This window comes from Mustelus asterias, chromosome 19 (genome assembly GCF_964213995.1).
Source record: "Mustelus asterias chromosome 19, sMusAst1.hap1.1, whole genome shotgun sequence".
NCBI classification, from domain to species: domain Eukaryota; kingdom Metazoa; phylum Chordata; class Chondrichthyes; order Carcharhiniformes; family Triakidae; genus Mustelus; species Mustelus asterias.
Genome location: NC_135819.1, coordinates 69,788,734 through 69,803,686, shown reverse-complemented (window position 1 = coordinate 69,803,686; position 14,953 = coordinate 69,788,734). Strand labels below are relative to the sequence as shown.

At 48.4% G+C, this 14,953-nt stretch overlaps 1 protein-coding gene across 2 annotated transcripts in view; it reads right to left on the bottom strand.

The window, feature by feature from the left end:
- The window catches only part of plxna4 (plexin A4), a 689,385-nt gene extending 674,770 nt beyond the window's left edge, over positions 1–14,615 (bottom strand). For both annotated transcript variants that reach the window (XM_078235826.1, XM_078235827.1), the window contains exons 1-2: positions 14,504–14,615; positions 196–1,487 (exon numbers count right to left, since the gene is read on the bottom strand). In XM_078235826.1, the coding sequence (XP_078091952.1) occupies positions 196–1,368 (1,173 nt within the window). In that variant the 5' untranslated portion in view covers positions 1,369–1,487; positions 14,504–14,615. The remainder of the gene's footprint in view (positions 1–195; positions 1,488–14,503) is intronic.
- Between the last annotated feature and the right edge of the window lie 338 nt (positions 14,616–14,953).

Here is a 14,953-nt window from a genome sequence, read left to right as displayed (position 1 = left end):
CCCGGAGGAAACCCACGCAGACACGGGGAGAATGTGCAGACTCCTCACAGACAGTGACCCGAGACTGGAATTGAACCCGGGTCCCTGGTGCTGTGAGGCAGCAGTGCTAACCCCTGTGCCACCCGACATGTATGTCTATGCTGGAGCTGGAGGTTCTCTGTCTGTCTCTCTCTCTCTCTGGCGCAGGGGGCTTACCGCGGGCACACAGGGGATGTCCTTCACTTTGAGCCAGGCCAGGTCCAGGAAGCCCTCCCCCCGGTAGCAGGACTGCAGCCTGTCCTTGATGCGCTCGTTGATGGAGCTGAGCACAAACATACAGAGGACCGACTCGTCGGGGGCTTGGCTGCGCCGCTTCTGCCCCTTGGAGAAGAGGGCAAAGAGCACGTCGTCCCGCTGGGGGTGGATGCCCAGGGAGCTGGCCAGGACCGGGCCGGCTTTGGCCAGGTGAGCCGCCTGCAGCAGGCGGTACTCCACCCCGTCCTTGACGCAGCCGATGGGCATCTCCACGTAGGAGTTGAAGGTGGTATCAGCCTGGCACAGGCGGACCAGCTTGGAGGTGTAGACCTGCTGGCGGCTGGAGCCGGGTCCGGGGTTCAGGAGCTCGGGCTGCAGGGTGAGGAAGTAGACAAAGGCCGAGCTGCTGAAACCATAGATGTAGTAGATGTCAAAGTCCGGGATGACCGTGAAGGTATCCGAGGGGATCTTGATGAGGGAGGCCAAGAACTCGTCCTGGAAGACGAAGGAGAACATCTCATCGGCCTCGGGGTTGCTGGCCAGCAGGCGGCTGGAGATGGTGGGGAAGTACTCGGGTTTGCCGTCCACCGCCGTGGCCACAAAGAGCTTGGCGTCCGCGCCCTGGCCGGACACAATCACCCCAAAGACGGAGCCGCTGTCGTTGACCCGGGACAGGTAGTGCTCCTTCTTGTGGAAGGGCTCGCCCAGCTTGAAGAGGTCATCCAGCCGCAGCAGCTTGCAGATGCCCTGGTACAGGCTGCCGCAGGCGATCAGGCGCCGCTCCCCCTGGTCGATCAGCAGCAGCTTGTTGACGTTGTCGGTCAGCCGCAGGGGCTCGTTGCACGGCTGCACCATGCGGGGGGGGTAGCAGTCCGGGTTGTCCTCGTCTGGCCCCGTCTGGTGGGTGACCAGTGGTTGCAGCTCGCTGGACAGCTTATAGATCCTGTTCACCGCCCCCAGGTACACACTGCCCGTCCTCTGGTCCACCGCCAAGTGGTTAAAGACCCAGTCCGGGTGGTCACTTTTGAAGGTGTTATACTCCCGGCTCACAGCCACTCTCCCGCCGCAGGGGAAGGTGGAGATGAGAAACAAGTGGAAGATCAGGCAACTCCGCTTCCATCTCACTGCTGCCATTGTTTGACCTGTTGAGTGTTGGCTGCTCTGCTTGGAGGGTTTTTTTCTTAATTTAAATCCCAAATGAATGCGGTTAAAATATTCCCATGTCCACACGTCCCAGCCTCAGCATCGCCAACCTGCGAAGAAAGAAAAAGAGAAAGAAATGGGTAAGACCCAACTTGTATTCAGATAAAAGCAAATTATTATAGATGCTGGAATCTGAAACAAAAACAGAAAAAGCTGGAAAATCTCAGCAGGTCTGACAGCGTCTGTGGGGAGAGAATAGAGCTAACGTTTCAAAAGGGTCAGACCTGCTGAGATTTTCCAGCATTTCTGTTTTTGTTGGTCTTCAGAGTCCCCTCAGAGCAAGACTAATTCCCAGACTCAAAATCTCTCTCACTCTCTCTAACTCTCTCTCTCAGCTCTTTCTAACTCTCTACTCTTCTCTTTTTCTCTCTCTGCACTTTCTAGCTCTCTCTGTCTCAGCTCTCTTTCTCTCTGTGATACTCATCTCCTCCCTGCCCTTCTCTCCTGTATGAATCTCCTTCCAATCTATTTCCCGTCACCACTCTGCCTCATTCATTCTTCGGTCACTCCTTTCACCACACTCTGTTTTGACAGGCTCTGTAATTGCTTGCTGCGTTTTTCACTCCACAGGTGAGAGAGTCAGAAGCTGGCAGTTTAACTTCTCCAGGCGGCTGTCCAAGAGCAGAAAGTCCCTGTGTCAGCTCCAGCAGCCAGCGAAGAATGTGGAAAGTCAGCAATTCATGACATGGCACTAATACAGAATGAAATAGAAAATCCCGTTCAGGGACCTTCTCATATTTTCAAACCTATATTTAAACAATGCCCGATTGCACTCGGGCCTGAGTGAATTGTACAATCACTACATACTGGGTAGGACAATGCGTTAAAAACTCAGGTGCTTGTTTGCATTGAAACCCATTCGATTTAAAATGCTCATCTTCTCCGGGGGAGAAATGAGCAGAGCCATCTGCCTGCATTTGTGCCAACCTGGAGGAGTCCAGTGTCCTGTGACCCAAACCCACCAGGGTGGGTGGCACAGTGGTCAGCACTGCTGCCTCACAGCATCAGGGACCCAAGTTCGATTCCCGGCTCGGGTCACTGTCTGTGCAGAGTCTGCACATTCTCCCTGTGTCTGCGTGGGTTTCCTCCGGGTGTTCCGGTTTCCGCCCACAGTCCAAAAGACGTGCTGGTCAGGTACATTGGCCATGCGAAATTCTCCCTCAGTGGAACCCGAACTGGCGCCAGAGTGTGGCAACAAAGGGATTTTCACAGTAACTTCATTGCAGTGTTAATGTAAGCCTACTTGTGACACTAATAAATAAACTTTAAATTTAAAGAAGACTCCCTGCTCCACAAACCCCTGTTATCAATGTTCCTCTTCCAGGCGGAGTGTTGCACTAAGAACTGGGACTTCGGTCATTGAGCTGATTTGCTGATCGCTCTAAAGATGTGTGGGTTAGGTGGATGGGGCCATGCAAAAATTGCCACTTAGGTGTCAGGGGGACTAGCTAGGGTAAAATGCATGGGGTGATGGTGATAGGGTTTGGGTGGGATTGTGGTGGGTGCAGACTCGATGGGCTGAATGGCCTCCTTCTGCACTGTAGGGATTCTATGATTCCTTGGGGGGTGGGGGTGGGGGGGGAAACTAACCGTATTCTCAGCATTCATTGGTCACTGGTCTTGCCAATCAGGATGACCCGCCCCTCCCCAATTGAGGCGAAGGGGGCATGGAGGAGGATTACTATTTCACCAAAATCCAACTGACACTGCAATGTGTAAATATTTTGCAGCAATCACAACTTCAATAACCGCAAAGTGACATGTTCAATTTACAAGAGAGAATAATTTGCATCTTTATATAAAAACAGGAAACTTCTCATTAGCAAATTATGATCTGAAAACACATCAATTTCTAATACACTGAAAGGATGCTAAGGCTATAATCTCACCGCAGTAAATTCCTGCTGCTGTGAATCAGTCTTGTCTCATCATTAAGAAGTCTTTAAATTTATTTACTCTCAGGAAAGTATTCCCACTTTCACTCGCACAAACCCTGGGAAGCACCTCCCCCCCTCCCCTCCCCCCGCCCCATCCCCTCCTTTCCAATCCCATTCCAAAATTGGGAACAACCTGTTCACGGGGCAGTGGCGACAAAACACTGCTGTGAAGCCACACCGACTGGGAGCAGGGAGATAGATAGACAAGTGGCCTTGCTTTACCCTGGCCCAAAGTGAAGGTCTCTCGCCCCCACCCCCTTCCTGCACAATAGTCCTGATAAGTCAAGCCCTCTCCCTGAAAGGAAGGGGAAAGTGCGCTGCACAACCATCAAACAATCCCATTTTTTGTGAATGAATCGAACCCATTAATTCACAGAGGAACCTTGGCATCCCGTTGGAGATTTAAACTGGCATTAATTCCCTATTCATGATGTTTACTGTAGAGTGATTTCATTCGAGACGCAGAGTAACTGACATTTTACTTAGTTGGACAACTGTTAAAAAAAACTAAATTCAAATTGGAAGATCACTCGATTTTTCAATCTGTTTCTTTAAAAGTAAAACCAAGTGGGGGCATCTGAAGGTCGCTTGACCTTCTCTGACTCTCTGACAGATTGTTGGGAGGCACTCTGATTCTTTTGGCTGGAAGAATGAAGTTGGACTCGGTATTTTTAGCGTCGCATTTGAAATTCGAATGGGGTCTGACCAAATCCCCCTGCCGCCGAGGGAGACCAGCCAGTCAGCCAGCCAGTCAGAGAGGAACCCCCTCTCTCCAAAAACACAAGCAGAAATATCTTGCCCACAATGTGCACTGCCCCCTCCCTCCCGCTGAGAGCACCCATTATACCCACCACCACCCCCCTCCCGTGTGCCAGGGAAATTCTCCAGTGGCTGTTTTGTTGATACAAGCGCCACTACAAGGACGTCGAAGCATCGAAGACATTTGTGGCGCTTCCTACACATCTCACTGGAAAGGAACACACTGGCTTTGTGGCACTTTTGACCCTTTCTGCACCCCCTTTGCAGTAGGGAAGATATTGCCCACGCAAAAGCAGACACTGGAAACACACAGCAGGTCAGACAGCATCTCTTCATCATTTCATTCACCTCCTCCAGGCTGCTGCTATCTGACCTGCTGAATATTGTAAGAAGTCTCACAACACCAGGTTAAAGTCCAACAGGTTTATTTGGTAGCAAATACCATAAGCTTTCGGAGCGCTGCCCCTTCGTCAGATGGAGTGGGAATCTGTTCTCCAACAGTGCACAGAGAAACAGAAATCAAGTTACAGAATACTAATTAGAATGCAAATCTCTACAGCCAGCCAGGTCTTAAAGGTACAGATAATGTGGGTGGAGGGAACACATGACTACCATCGACATCGCAAATCATGACTACTGCTGAATATTGCCAGCTTCCCCCTTCCCTTTTCGCACGCTGGCAGGACGGGCACAGTGGCTGGCACTGCTGCCTCACCGCGTCAGGAACCCCGGTTTCATTCTGGTCCTGGGTGAGTGGGTGGACCTGGGTAAGATGCTCTTTCGGACAGTCGACGCAGACTGGATGGGCTGAATGGCTTTCTTCTGCACTGTAGGGATTCTATGGTTCAATTCCATCGACAAGTTGGTGGAGTGGGCAGATAGGTGGCGGATGAAGTTCAATGCAGAGAACGCACTGTGTGGAGTTTGCACATTCTCCCCGTGTCTGCGTGGGTTCCCTCTGGGTGCTCTGGTTTCCTCCCACACTCCAAAGATGTGCAGGTCAGGTTGATTGGCCATGCTAAATTGACTGTGTTAGCGGGAGTAGCCAGGTAAATGGTTATGGGAATAGGACCTGGATGGGATTGTGGTTGGCACAGACTCAATGGGCCAAATGGCCTCCTTCTGTGCTGTAGGGATTCTATGAACTGAGAGGTGATGCATTTTGGTAGGAACAACACTATAAAATAAGGTGCAAAATTCTAAGAGGGGGTTCAGGAGCAGTGGGACATGGGTGTATATGTGAATAAGTCATTAAAGGTAGCAGGACACATGGAGAGAGCAGTTAATAAAGCTTATAGAATTTGGGATTTTACTAATAGAGGTGTAGAGTACAAGTGTAAGGAGATTTTGCTGAACTTATACAAAATACTATTTAGACCTCAGCTGGAATATTGTGTACAGTTCTGGGTCCCAGGCTGTAGGAAGGATGTGAACCTTTTGCAGAGAGTGCAGAAGAGGTTTACAAGAATGGTTCCAGGGATGAGAAACTTCAGTTATGAGGAGAGATTGGGACTGTTTTCCCTGGAGAGAAGACAGCTAAGAGAATCTTTGATAGAGATGTTCAAAATCATGAGGGGGGCTGGACAGAGTAGAGAGGGAGGAAACGGTTCCCACTCGTCAGAGGACACAGATTTGAAGTGATTTGCAAAAGAGGCAAATGTAATATCAGAAAAAAACATTTTCAGTGTTGGGGTCTGGAATGCGCCATTTGTGGTGGAGGCAGGTTCAATCCAGGTATTGAAGAGGGCATTAGATGATTATTTAAATAAAAGCAATGTGCAGGGGATACCGGGAAAAGGCAGGGGAATGACACTAAATCATAATGCTGGTTTGGAGAGTCAGTGCAGACACTATGAGCCGAATGGCTTCCTTCTTCGCCGTAACAATGCTGAGATATATATCAAAAATCTCTCTCTCTCACCCCAGTACCTGAGCAGATCAGGAGTAAATTATAAAGGTGTTGGGGATGCGGCCTCCATTGTGTTGTTCAGTTAGGGCGTGTCTCTTAACTGAACAGGTTTGAGATATTTTACACAGTTTTGAACTCGCTGATTCTCAATGTTAACCAACACAAGAAATATCTCATCCGTCTTCAGGAAGAACTGTCACTAAACCGCCCGACAAACTGCTCCAAATGCGGGGCTGGGGGAAACAGCGCTTCCTTTAAACCGGGGTGGTGGTTACTGATACTGGAAACAAGCCAGGAGTAAGGCATTTCAGAAACTCCCAATCATCGTAGAATGCGGAGATTTCCGATGGGAGACTCCCATTAAAGTTTTAAAAATCGACGTCTTGGCTAGGCGAACATTAACATCAACTCTCAATCCCTCCACAGTCACCTGAGAGTCAGGTAACTTTCTTCAGAGGTTTCTTGCTCGGCCCCCTGTTGCACCCCGGGGTCTAGAGGAGATCCAGACTTTAAATCTGGATAGGCAAAAGATGAGGAAGCCTAATTTCTTGCCCATTTGATTCATTTCCCCACACAACTGTCCCCACACAACTGTCCCCACAACCAGCCCAGCGACAAACAAACGTGTTGCGGTAATGAAAAACCAGAGAACAAAAGATCTCACCATCGGTATAATCTCTCCCTCAATGTCCCCCTCCCACCCAAAACCCAGTGTCTAATCTGTCCCAAACACGCCTCGCTGCTTCAACCAAGTCAACTTGCTGACACCCCCTCTGCCCAGTATAATCCAGAATGCGCAGAGCTGTGAATGGACCAACAACCCAGCTATATGGTGGACTGATGTCCCTTTAGAACCGAGATGGGGAGGAATTTCTTCAGCCACAGGATTTTAAAATTTATTTATTAGTGTCACAAGTAGGCCTACATTAACACGACAATGAAGTTACTGTGAAAATCCCCTAGTCGCTACACTCCGGCACCTGGAGTGGGCAGCAGGCTGGCACAGTGGTTAGCGCTGCGGCCTCACAGCGCCAGGGTCCCAGGTTCGATTCCAGCCTCGGATCACTGTCTGTGCGGAGTTTGCACGTTCTCCCCGTGTCTGCGTGGGTTTCCTCTGGGCGCTCTGGTTTCCTCCCAGAGTCCAAAGATGTGCGGGTTAGGTTGATTGGCCATGCTAAATTGCCCCTTAGTGTCAGGGGATTCGCGGGGTAAATATGTGGGGTTACGGGGATAGGGCCTAGGTGGGATTGTGGTTGGTGCATACTTGATGGGCTGAATGGCCTCCTTCTGCACTGTAGGGATTCTATGATTCTATGTTCTGGTACACTGAGGAAGAATTTAGCATGGCCAATCCACCTAACCAGCATATCTTTCAGACCATGCAAGGAAACCCACTCAGACACAGGGAGAATGTGCAGACTCCACAAAGACAGTGACCCAATCCGGGAATTGAACCCGGTTCCCTGGCACTGTGAGGCAGCAGTGCTAACCACTGTGCCTCTGTGACAGGGTGCTGAATCTGTGGAATTCATTGCCACAGAAGGCTGTGGATGCCAAATGATTGAGTGTATTTAAGACAGAAATAGATAGGTTTTTGATTGGTGAAGGGATCAACGGTTAGGGGGAAAAGATGGGCGAATGGGTTTGAGAAACCTATCAGCCATGATTGAGTGGCAGAGACTCGATGGGCCGAATGGCCTAATTCTGCTCCTTTATCTTATGGTCTAATGTAGTTATTATATGAGAGAGAGAGAGATAACCAATTATATCTAATGGACAGGGATTGTGGCTAATTACTTACTCTTTAAATATTACCATGTACCTTGGATCAAACCACACTAAGCAGACACATCAGTTTTATAAAAGCAGCAATAATGAACTCCCCCAGTCGCCCCGGATTGGGCAGCACTCACTGGCTGTGTCTATTTTATCAGTGCTGTCGGCTGTTCTATAGATCTCACGAGGAAACAGTTGCTTAGAATGGGAATTTCAACTAATTGAGTTGGAGGTATTTCAATTGCCGATTAGGTAATTAAACAAATTGGGTGTTAGCTATCCATCCTCCCATTCTAAATCAATCCAAGTAGCTTCTCCGGCTTTCCAGGCGAGTGGAATCAATTCAAATCTCCAGGAGAGGGGGACCCGCCGACAGCATTTATTTCTCAATCTGAGGCCAGTGTCCAGATGGAAATTCAGGAGCTTTTAAGAACGCAGGATTTGGACATCACACATTTCTAAGGAGTACTTTCAAAAAGCCACGCCAACCGTGACCTGTATCATATATTTATCTCCGTCTTGTTAATTTCTAAAAATTCATTCGTGGGGCATAAGGGTCGCCGGCCAGCATTCATTGCCCATCCCCAGTTGCCCTTATTCAGAGGACAGTTGAGAGTCAACCACATTGCTGTGGATCTGGAGTCACATGTAGGCCAGGCCGGGTAAGGACGGCAGATTTCCTTCCCTAAAGGACATCAGTGAACCAGATGGGTTTTTCCGACAATCAACAATGGTTTTGTGGTCATCAGTAGATTCTTATATCAAGATATTTTTTGTTGAATTCAAATTCCTCCAAGATCTTTCTCTACACCCTAGCTATGACTGTAACAATACATTCTACGCCCTCTCCTTCCCTTCTCTATGAATGGTATGCTTTGTCTGGACAGCACGCAAGAAACTTTTCACTGCATACTAATACATGTGACAATAATAAATCAAATCAAAATTTCACCATCTGCCGTGGCAGGATTTGAACCCAGGTCCCCAGAACATTAGCTGAGTTTCTGGATTAATAGTCTAGTGATAGTGCCACTAGACCATTGCCCTCCTGTAAGATTCTTCACTCTGTTGACAAGTCAACACAAATAAATGAAAACAAAACAATTTGATCTACGCACTAAGGGGATGATAGGACATGTCTTTCGTGTTTTTTTGTCAGCCGTGAACAGCAAGAGCATTTGAATGGAGGAGGAGAGGCTGGAAACTGACTAATTTCTTTCCTGGTCTCCCACTGCCCAGCAGAGATTAAATCTAAATCAACAGCATGCTGCTTAGACTGAAATTGTGATATTAAAAATTATAACTTGCACAGTAAAATTAAGATTCTGTGCAATAGAATGTCCTCTTGAGTTTGTATTCAAAAATGCATTTCAAATGAATTTATATAGCGCCTTTCAGGGGGCAAGGCACGTTACCCTGATCAAATATGACAACGAGACATGGGATATATTATTTCAGATGGTCGCCACACTCCCTGAAGGATGTTGATGCATTGGAAAGGGTGCAGAAGAGATTTATCAGAATGTTGCCTGGTTTGGAGGATATGGACTATGAAGAAAGGTTGAACAAACTTGGATTGTTTTCATTGGAGCGCCGGAGGATGAGGGGGGACCTGATAGAGGTTTACAAGATTATGATAGGCTTGGATAGAATGGATGGTCAGAGTCTTTTTCCCAGGGTCAAAGGGTCAATTACTCGGGGGCATAGGTTGAACGTGAGAGGGGGGAAATTTTAAAAGAGATGCAAGAGGCAAGTTTTTCACACAGAGGGTGGTGAATGCCTGGAACGCGCTGCCGGAGGAGGTGGTGGAAGCAGATTCTATAACAACGCTCAAGAGGCATCTGGATAGATACATGAATAGGCAGGAAATAGAGGGATATGGACCACGCAGAGGCAAGAAAATATTAGATTAGAGGGCCATCTGTCTCGGCACACACTTGGTGAGCCGAAGGGCCTGTTCCTTTACAGTTCTTGTTCAATGGCTTGCTCAAAGAGACGGGTGGAAAAGATGGAAAAGGTGTAGAATCATAGAATCCCTACAGTACAGAAGGAGGCCATTTGGCCCATCGAGCCTGCGCTGACAACAATCCCACCCTGGCCCTATCCCCATAATCCAACCCTGCTAATCCTCCTGACACTGAGGGCAATTTAGCATGGCCAATCCACCTAACCCGCACATCTTTGAACTGGCGCAGGGGGAGAATTCCAGGTGTCAGGACATTTCCTACACAATGACAGGCCGCGACTAACGTCCTTGAACAGAGTTCGAGTCCTGAATCCACACACCCCCCCCCCCCCCCCCCCGCTCCCCCCGCTGTCAGCAACCTGTCCATCTTTCGGTAACTGCCAGTCAGAACAATTAGTAATAATAACTGTTCCCAACCAGTAAAAGTTTCAATCAAATCCCACCAACAACTGGCGAAGGATTGCAAACTGTTACACAATTGCACCGTAGCAACTTCAATGAAAATGCTCAAACTTTGACTTTAAAAAGACCTTAAGTTTTAAATTCCGTCGCCTGTCGTTGAATAGCACAAAAAAAAGAAATTAACATCCACCTCTGTGCGCTGGTGTCGGTAAGAAGTCTCACAACACCAGGTTAAATGTCCAACAGGTTGTGTGAGACTTCTTACTGTGAGACTTCTTACTGCGCTTACCCCAATACAACGCCGGCATCTCCACACGCAGGTGTCGGGACACTAAGACCCAGCAGAAGGCAACACTCCGGTGTACGGGAAAGATCAAGGAGAATTGGGACTCACCAAATCTGATCAGAGCTAAGCGATCCGCCTTACTGTACTCACAGCCGGGCAATCCCAGATTCGCTCAGCTCCGCCACTCACTGCTCCCCTGGCATCTTCCTGCGGCCACGTCCAGTGTAACAGGTTGAGTTTTCACGGAGAGAGACAGCAGAGACTCTGGCAGACTACTGGGTGCTGCAGCAGCTCTGAGCAGAGAACACTGCTGGGTCCTAACGCCCAGCAAACACTAGATTCCCTTCCAATTACTGAGTGATTCTTTTTGAACTGGCGACACATACAACGTAATGAGATTACACTCATTCCTTCAATGTCCAAATCTTAAAAGGCGTAATCGGACGATTCTCAGACCCAATTTGTTGGGATTCGGTGTAATTACAAAAGGTAAAACTAACCATGTCCTTCACGACCCGTCACTGTAAACCTCCCAACGACAGAGGGTTAAGACTCTAAGGGGATCTATCCATTTCACAATTTCGGTTAACACTAAAGGGTTAACGCCGCTTCCTCGCACTGTATGTAGGCACTGTAGTCACCCAGATCTCCAGCTAGGCTGCAAGTGTGTCGGGGATCCCTTGTCACAGATGCCATAACCCTCCCTCCCATTCTCACACACACACAGCCCAGCCCAAGTTTGATTGCACCCATTAGCAGTCCCCCTGGGAACTGGCTGTTGTTTCCCTCAATCAACTCTTAAGGAGACACTGGGTTTGCCCGACTGTCAACAGTGGAGACACTTTATCGAAAAGTACTTCCTTTCTCGATCGCAATAAAACACAAAATAAATTAAGTGGGTAAAGTTGTCATCCAGCCCTGACGTAGCCAGCGGCGAAGTAGCAAATTCAACCCGAGTATGGAACTAGTCCCCATTTCTAGTATCACAGAACAGAACTGGCTCAGGCAACCTGAGCGCTTACCAAGGTCCTTAAATTGAAATCCGTCCCCCTTATCCAAAAAGTTTATTAAAAGGCAGTTAAAGTCGCAAAGTTAATGGTCTGTTAAACTAAGACAGGACTGGAGTATATATTCCCCTCATTATCATTAATCGTCCTAATTACGTTAATATGGAAAATTGCTCTTTAATTTCACGACAAGGACTCGTTTATCGGCACATTTTCGTCTCGCTCCGCCGCGTGTGGCCAAATACAGAAATGGGTTTCATTTCAGAGGCCGCATGAACAGAGAGGGTGCTGTCCGGAATGTCCTCTCCCAGAAAGCAGCCAGAGTTTCTGACACTTGTGTAACAACTACTGCAATTCCAAAGTAATCCGCTGTATGTAAAACTGGTACAGGTTTCCTGGAGACGCGATGAAACATTAACCTTTATCGCCAGGAGATTGAAGAGGGTAAAATTACTACATGTGGACATGCTTCAGTGAGGAGTGGAGAAGGTCTGTTAATGCTCACTCCTTCTCAATGACTTCAGATAGCGGCGTGACTGGGAAAATCACAGAGCGGCCTGATCAGCTCCCTCTCTCTCACTCACACAGACACACATACAAACCACACACATGCAAACACACACACACGCATGCAGACACACACGTACGTACACACACAGACAGATACATATACACGGACACACACAGACACTTACGCATACACACACATACAGATAGACAGACGTAAGACACACACAGATACAGACACACATACACACACAGACACCCACGCATATGCAAACAAGCACACAGACACACATCCACACACACACACATACACACACACATAGGCACACACAGACATATACACAGAGACGCACACAGACAGACACATATACACCCAGGCACACACACACACGCAGACACATACACATAGACACACAGACACATATACACACAGGCACGCAGACACACATACAGGCACACACAGACAGACACGTATACACACACAGAGACACAGACACAGATATCAATGGCCATCTCTAAATTAAATATACCCATGGATATATTGCGCAAATGAATGTTAGGGCAACGCTCCTCTTCCCTTCACCCTTCAGTGAATCCACTATTTTTCACGTTATTGATAGCGACGGTTCCTTCTGTAATAATTAAGACTTTCACAAGCTCTTTCTCGCTCTCCTATCCCCCCCCCCCCCCCCCCCCATTTAACAACACGATCCACTTACCTGCCTTGCTGGGGGCGGGGGGGGGGGGGGTGGAATTCAGTGCAGCTTCTCTTTTCGCACCGTTTCACCCACTCTGCATCTTGTTTACAGTCAGCATGTCCCGACCCTGATGAATATCAGTGTGGAGAGAGTGGCCGGGGGGGCTGCCTAACGCGCACCGCAGCCAGGGTGCTGGACAGAGGAGCGCCCGTCCGAGTGGGAATCCTAGCTGTGCTGGGAAGTCACCCGCTGCCTGGGCTGTACCATTAAGTCCGATCAGTCACTAACTGAAGAGGGGCAGCGGTCGCCTGCCGGCAGGAGTGTGGTTACCTGTGGGCAGCGTGCCCGCCAGCTGAATGTACAGGTCGGATGGGAGAGAGTGAGAAAGGACAACTCCCCCTTTCACCTGGGTTAGTCAGTTCACACTGTAAACCGATTCAATCAATCAGATAAGCAGCGAGGAAGGCACCGTGAACATGTTCGCGTGAAGATGCCTGCCTCTATCAGTCACCACTCTCCAGACTTGCTCACCGCGATATTCAGTTTTGGTTTACGGGGGGAAAGGTGGCTTTAGTTCCCTCATTTTATCCCCTAAATTGTGCCACCCTGCGAATTAATTAGGCGGGCTTTAGGACGCTGCGGAAGCCTCTCTCCCCCTCTGTGTAGGAGGGGCTGGGCGTACCTGTAACCAAAACACAATTCCCACATCGAGCAAACAGCAAGGAATACAGAGAGATAACACAGGTACACGGAGATATGCAGATGCATATACTGTATTCATGTCCACACAGTGACAACGCTTGCATACTGAATACTCTGGAATACTGGTGTAATCATGCACAGCCAGACACACAATATACACACATATATAAACACACTGACACACACACTGATACACACAGACACACACACACTGATACACACTGACACACACACTGATATACACTGATACACACTGACACACACACACTGATATACACTGATACACACTGACACACACACTGATACACACTGATACACACACACTGATACACACAGACACACACACTGGTACACACAGACACACACACTGGTACACACAGACACACACACTGATATACACATACATACACAGACACATTGACACATACACACGCACACATACATACACACTGGTACACACAGACACACACTGATACAGACACACAGACACATTGACACATACAGACACACACGCACATACACACACACACTGATACACACACACTGACACATTGACACAGACATACACACACATTGGCATACACACATTGACACACATACTGACATACACACACATTTATAGACACACACATTGACAGATACATTGAGACATTGGCAGGCACACACTGACATACACACACTGACATAGACACACTGCACATGCACACACTGCCACACAGACTGACACACACTGACACACACACACGCCGACATACACGCATACACACAGACTGACACACACATTTATATAAACATCACAGACGCCGAGAGACACATATCACACTGACACATCTCGTGGCTCTTTTCGGCTTTTTTCCTTTGAAAAAAAATCCCCTGCGGGACAGAATATTTCGGGAAGTCCTGACAGTTCAGAGACAGGAAGCAGTCTCCGGGAGTGGGAAGCTGAGAGTGGGGTTTGGGGAGAGAGAGAGCGGGATATAAAACACACCGAGTCCACATTGCCACCTGCAGCAAGGTAATCGCAACAAACGCCTGACACCACGAAATGCCTGTCCTCAGAGCGACTCTCTCTCTGCCACAGCAAGATTGGGGTGTGGGGGTGTGAAATACACCTTACCAGTCATCGGGAATCCTTAAAACAAGTGCAGCCGCCAGGACTGTTAGGCTCTGGGTGAATCCGACAGCGTTACATTTCCAGGCTCTATTCTAAAAGGAGGGGAGGGGGTAGGAGGGGAGGGGGTAGGGGGGGGGGTTAATATTAGAATTTCATTAGTTACAAATGCGTTTCAGAGTGACGCTATTGGTGCAGCCAGACTTAGCAATGCTGGGCTGCAACGGTTCACTCACCTCGGCTACCGCCTGGTTTGTTTCCGTGCTATCGCCGCATTGACACACACTCAACACACACTCACACTGCAAAGACAGAGAGATATCGCAACTGAATCCTGCATGGACAACACTTCAGAAATATATATCCCCCCCACACACACACACACAAAAAGAGAAATCAGATAGAGAAACCTTTTTCTGATCTTCATCTACTTAGAGCAGACCCAGGTGAGGACAA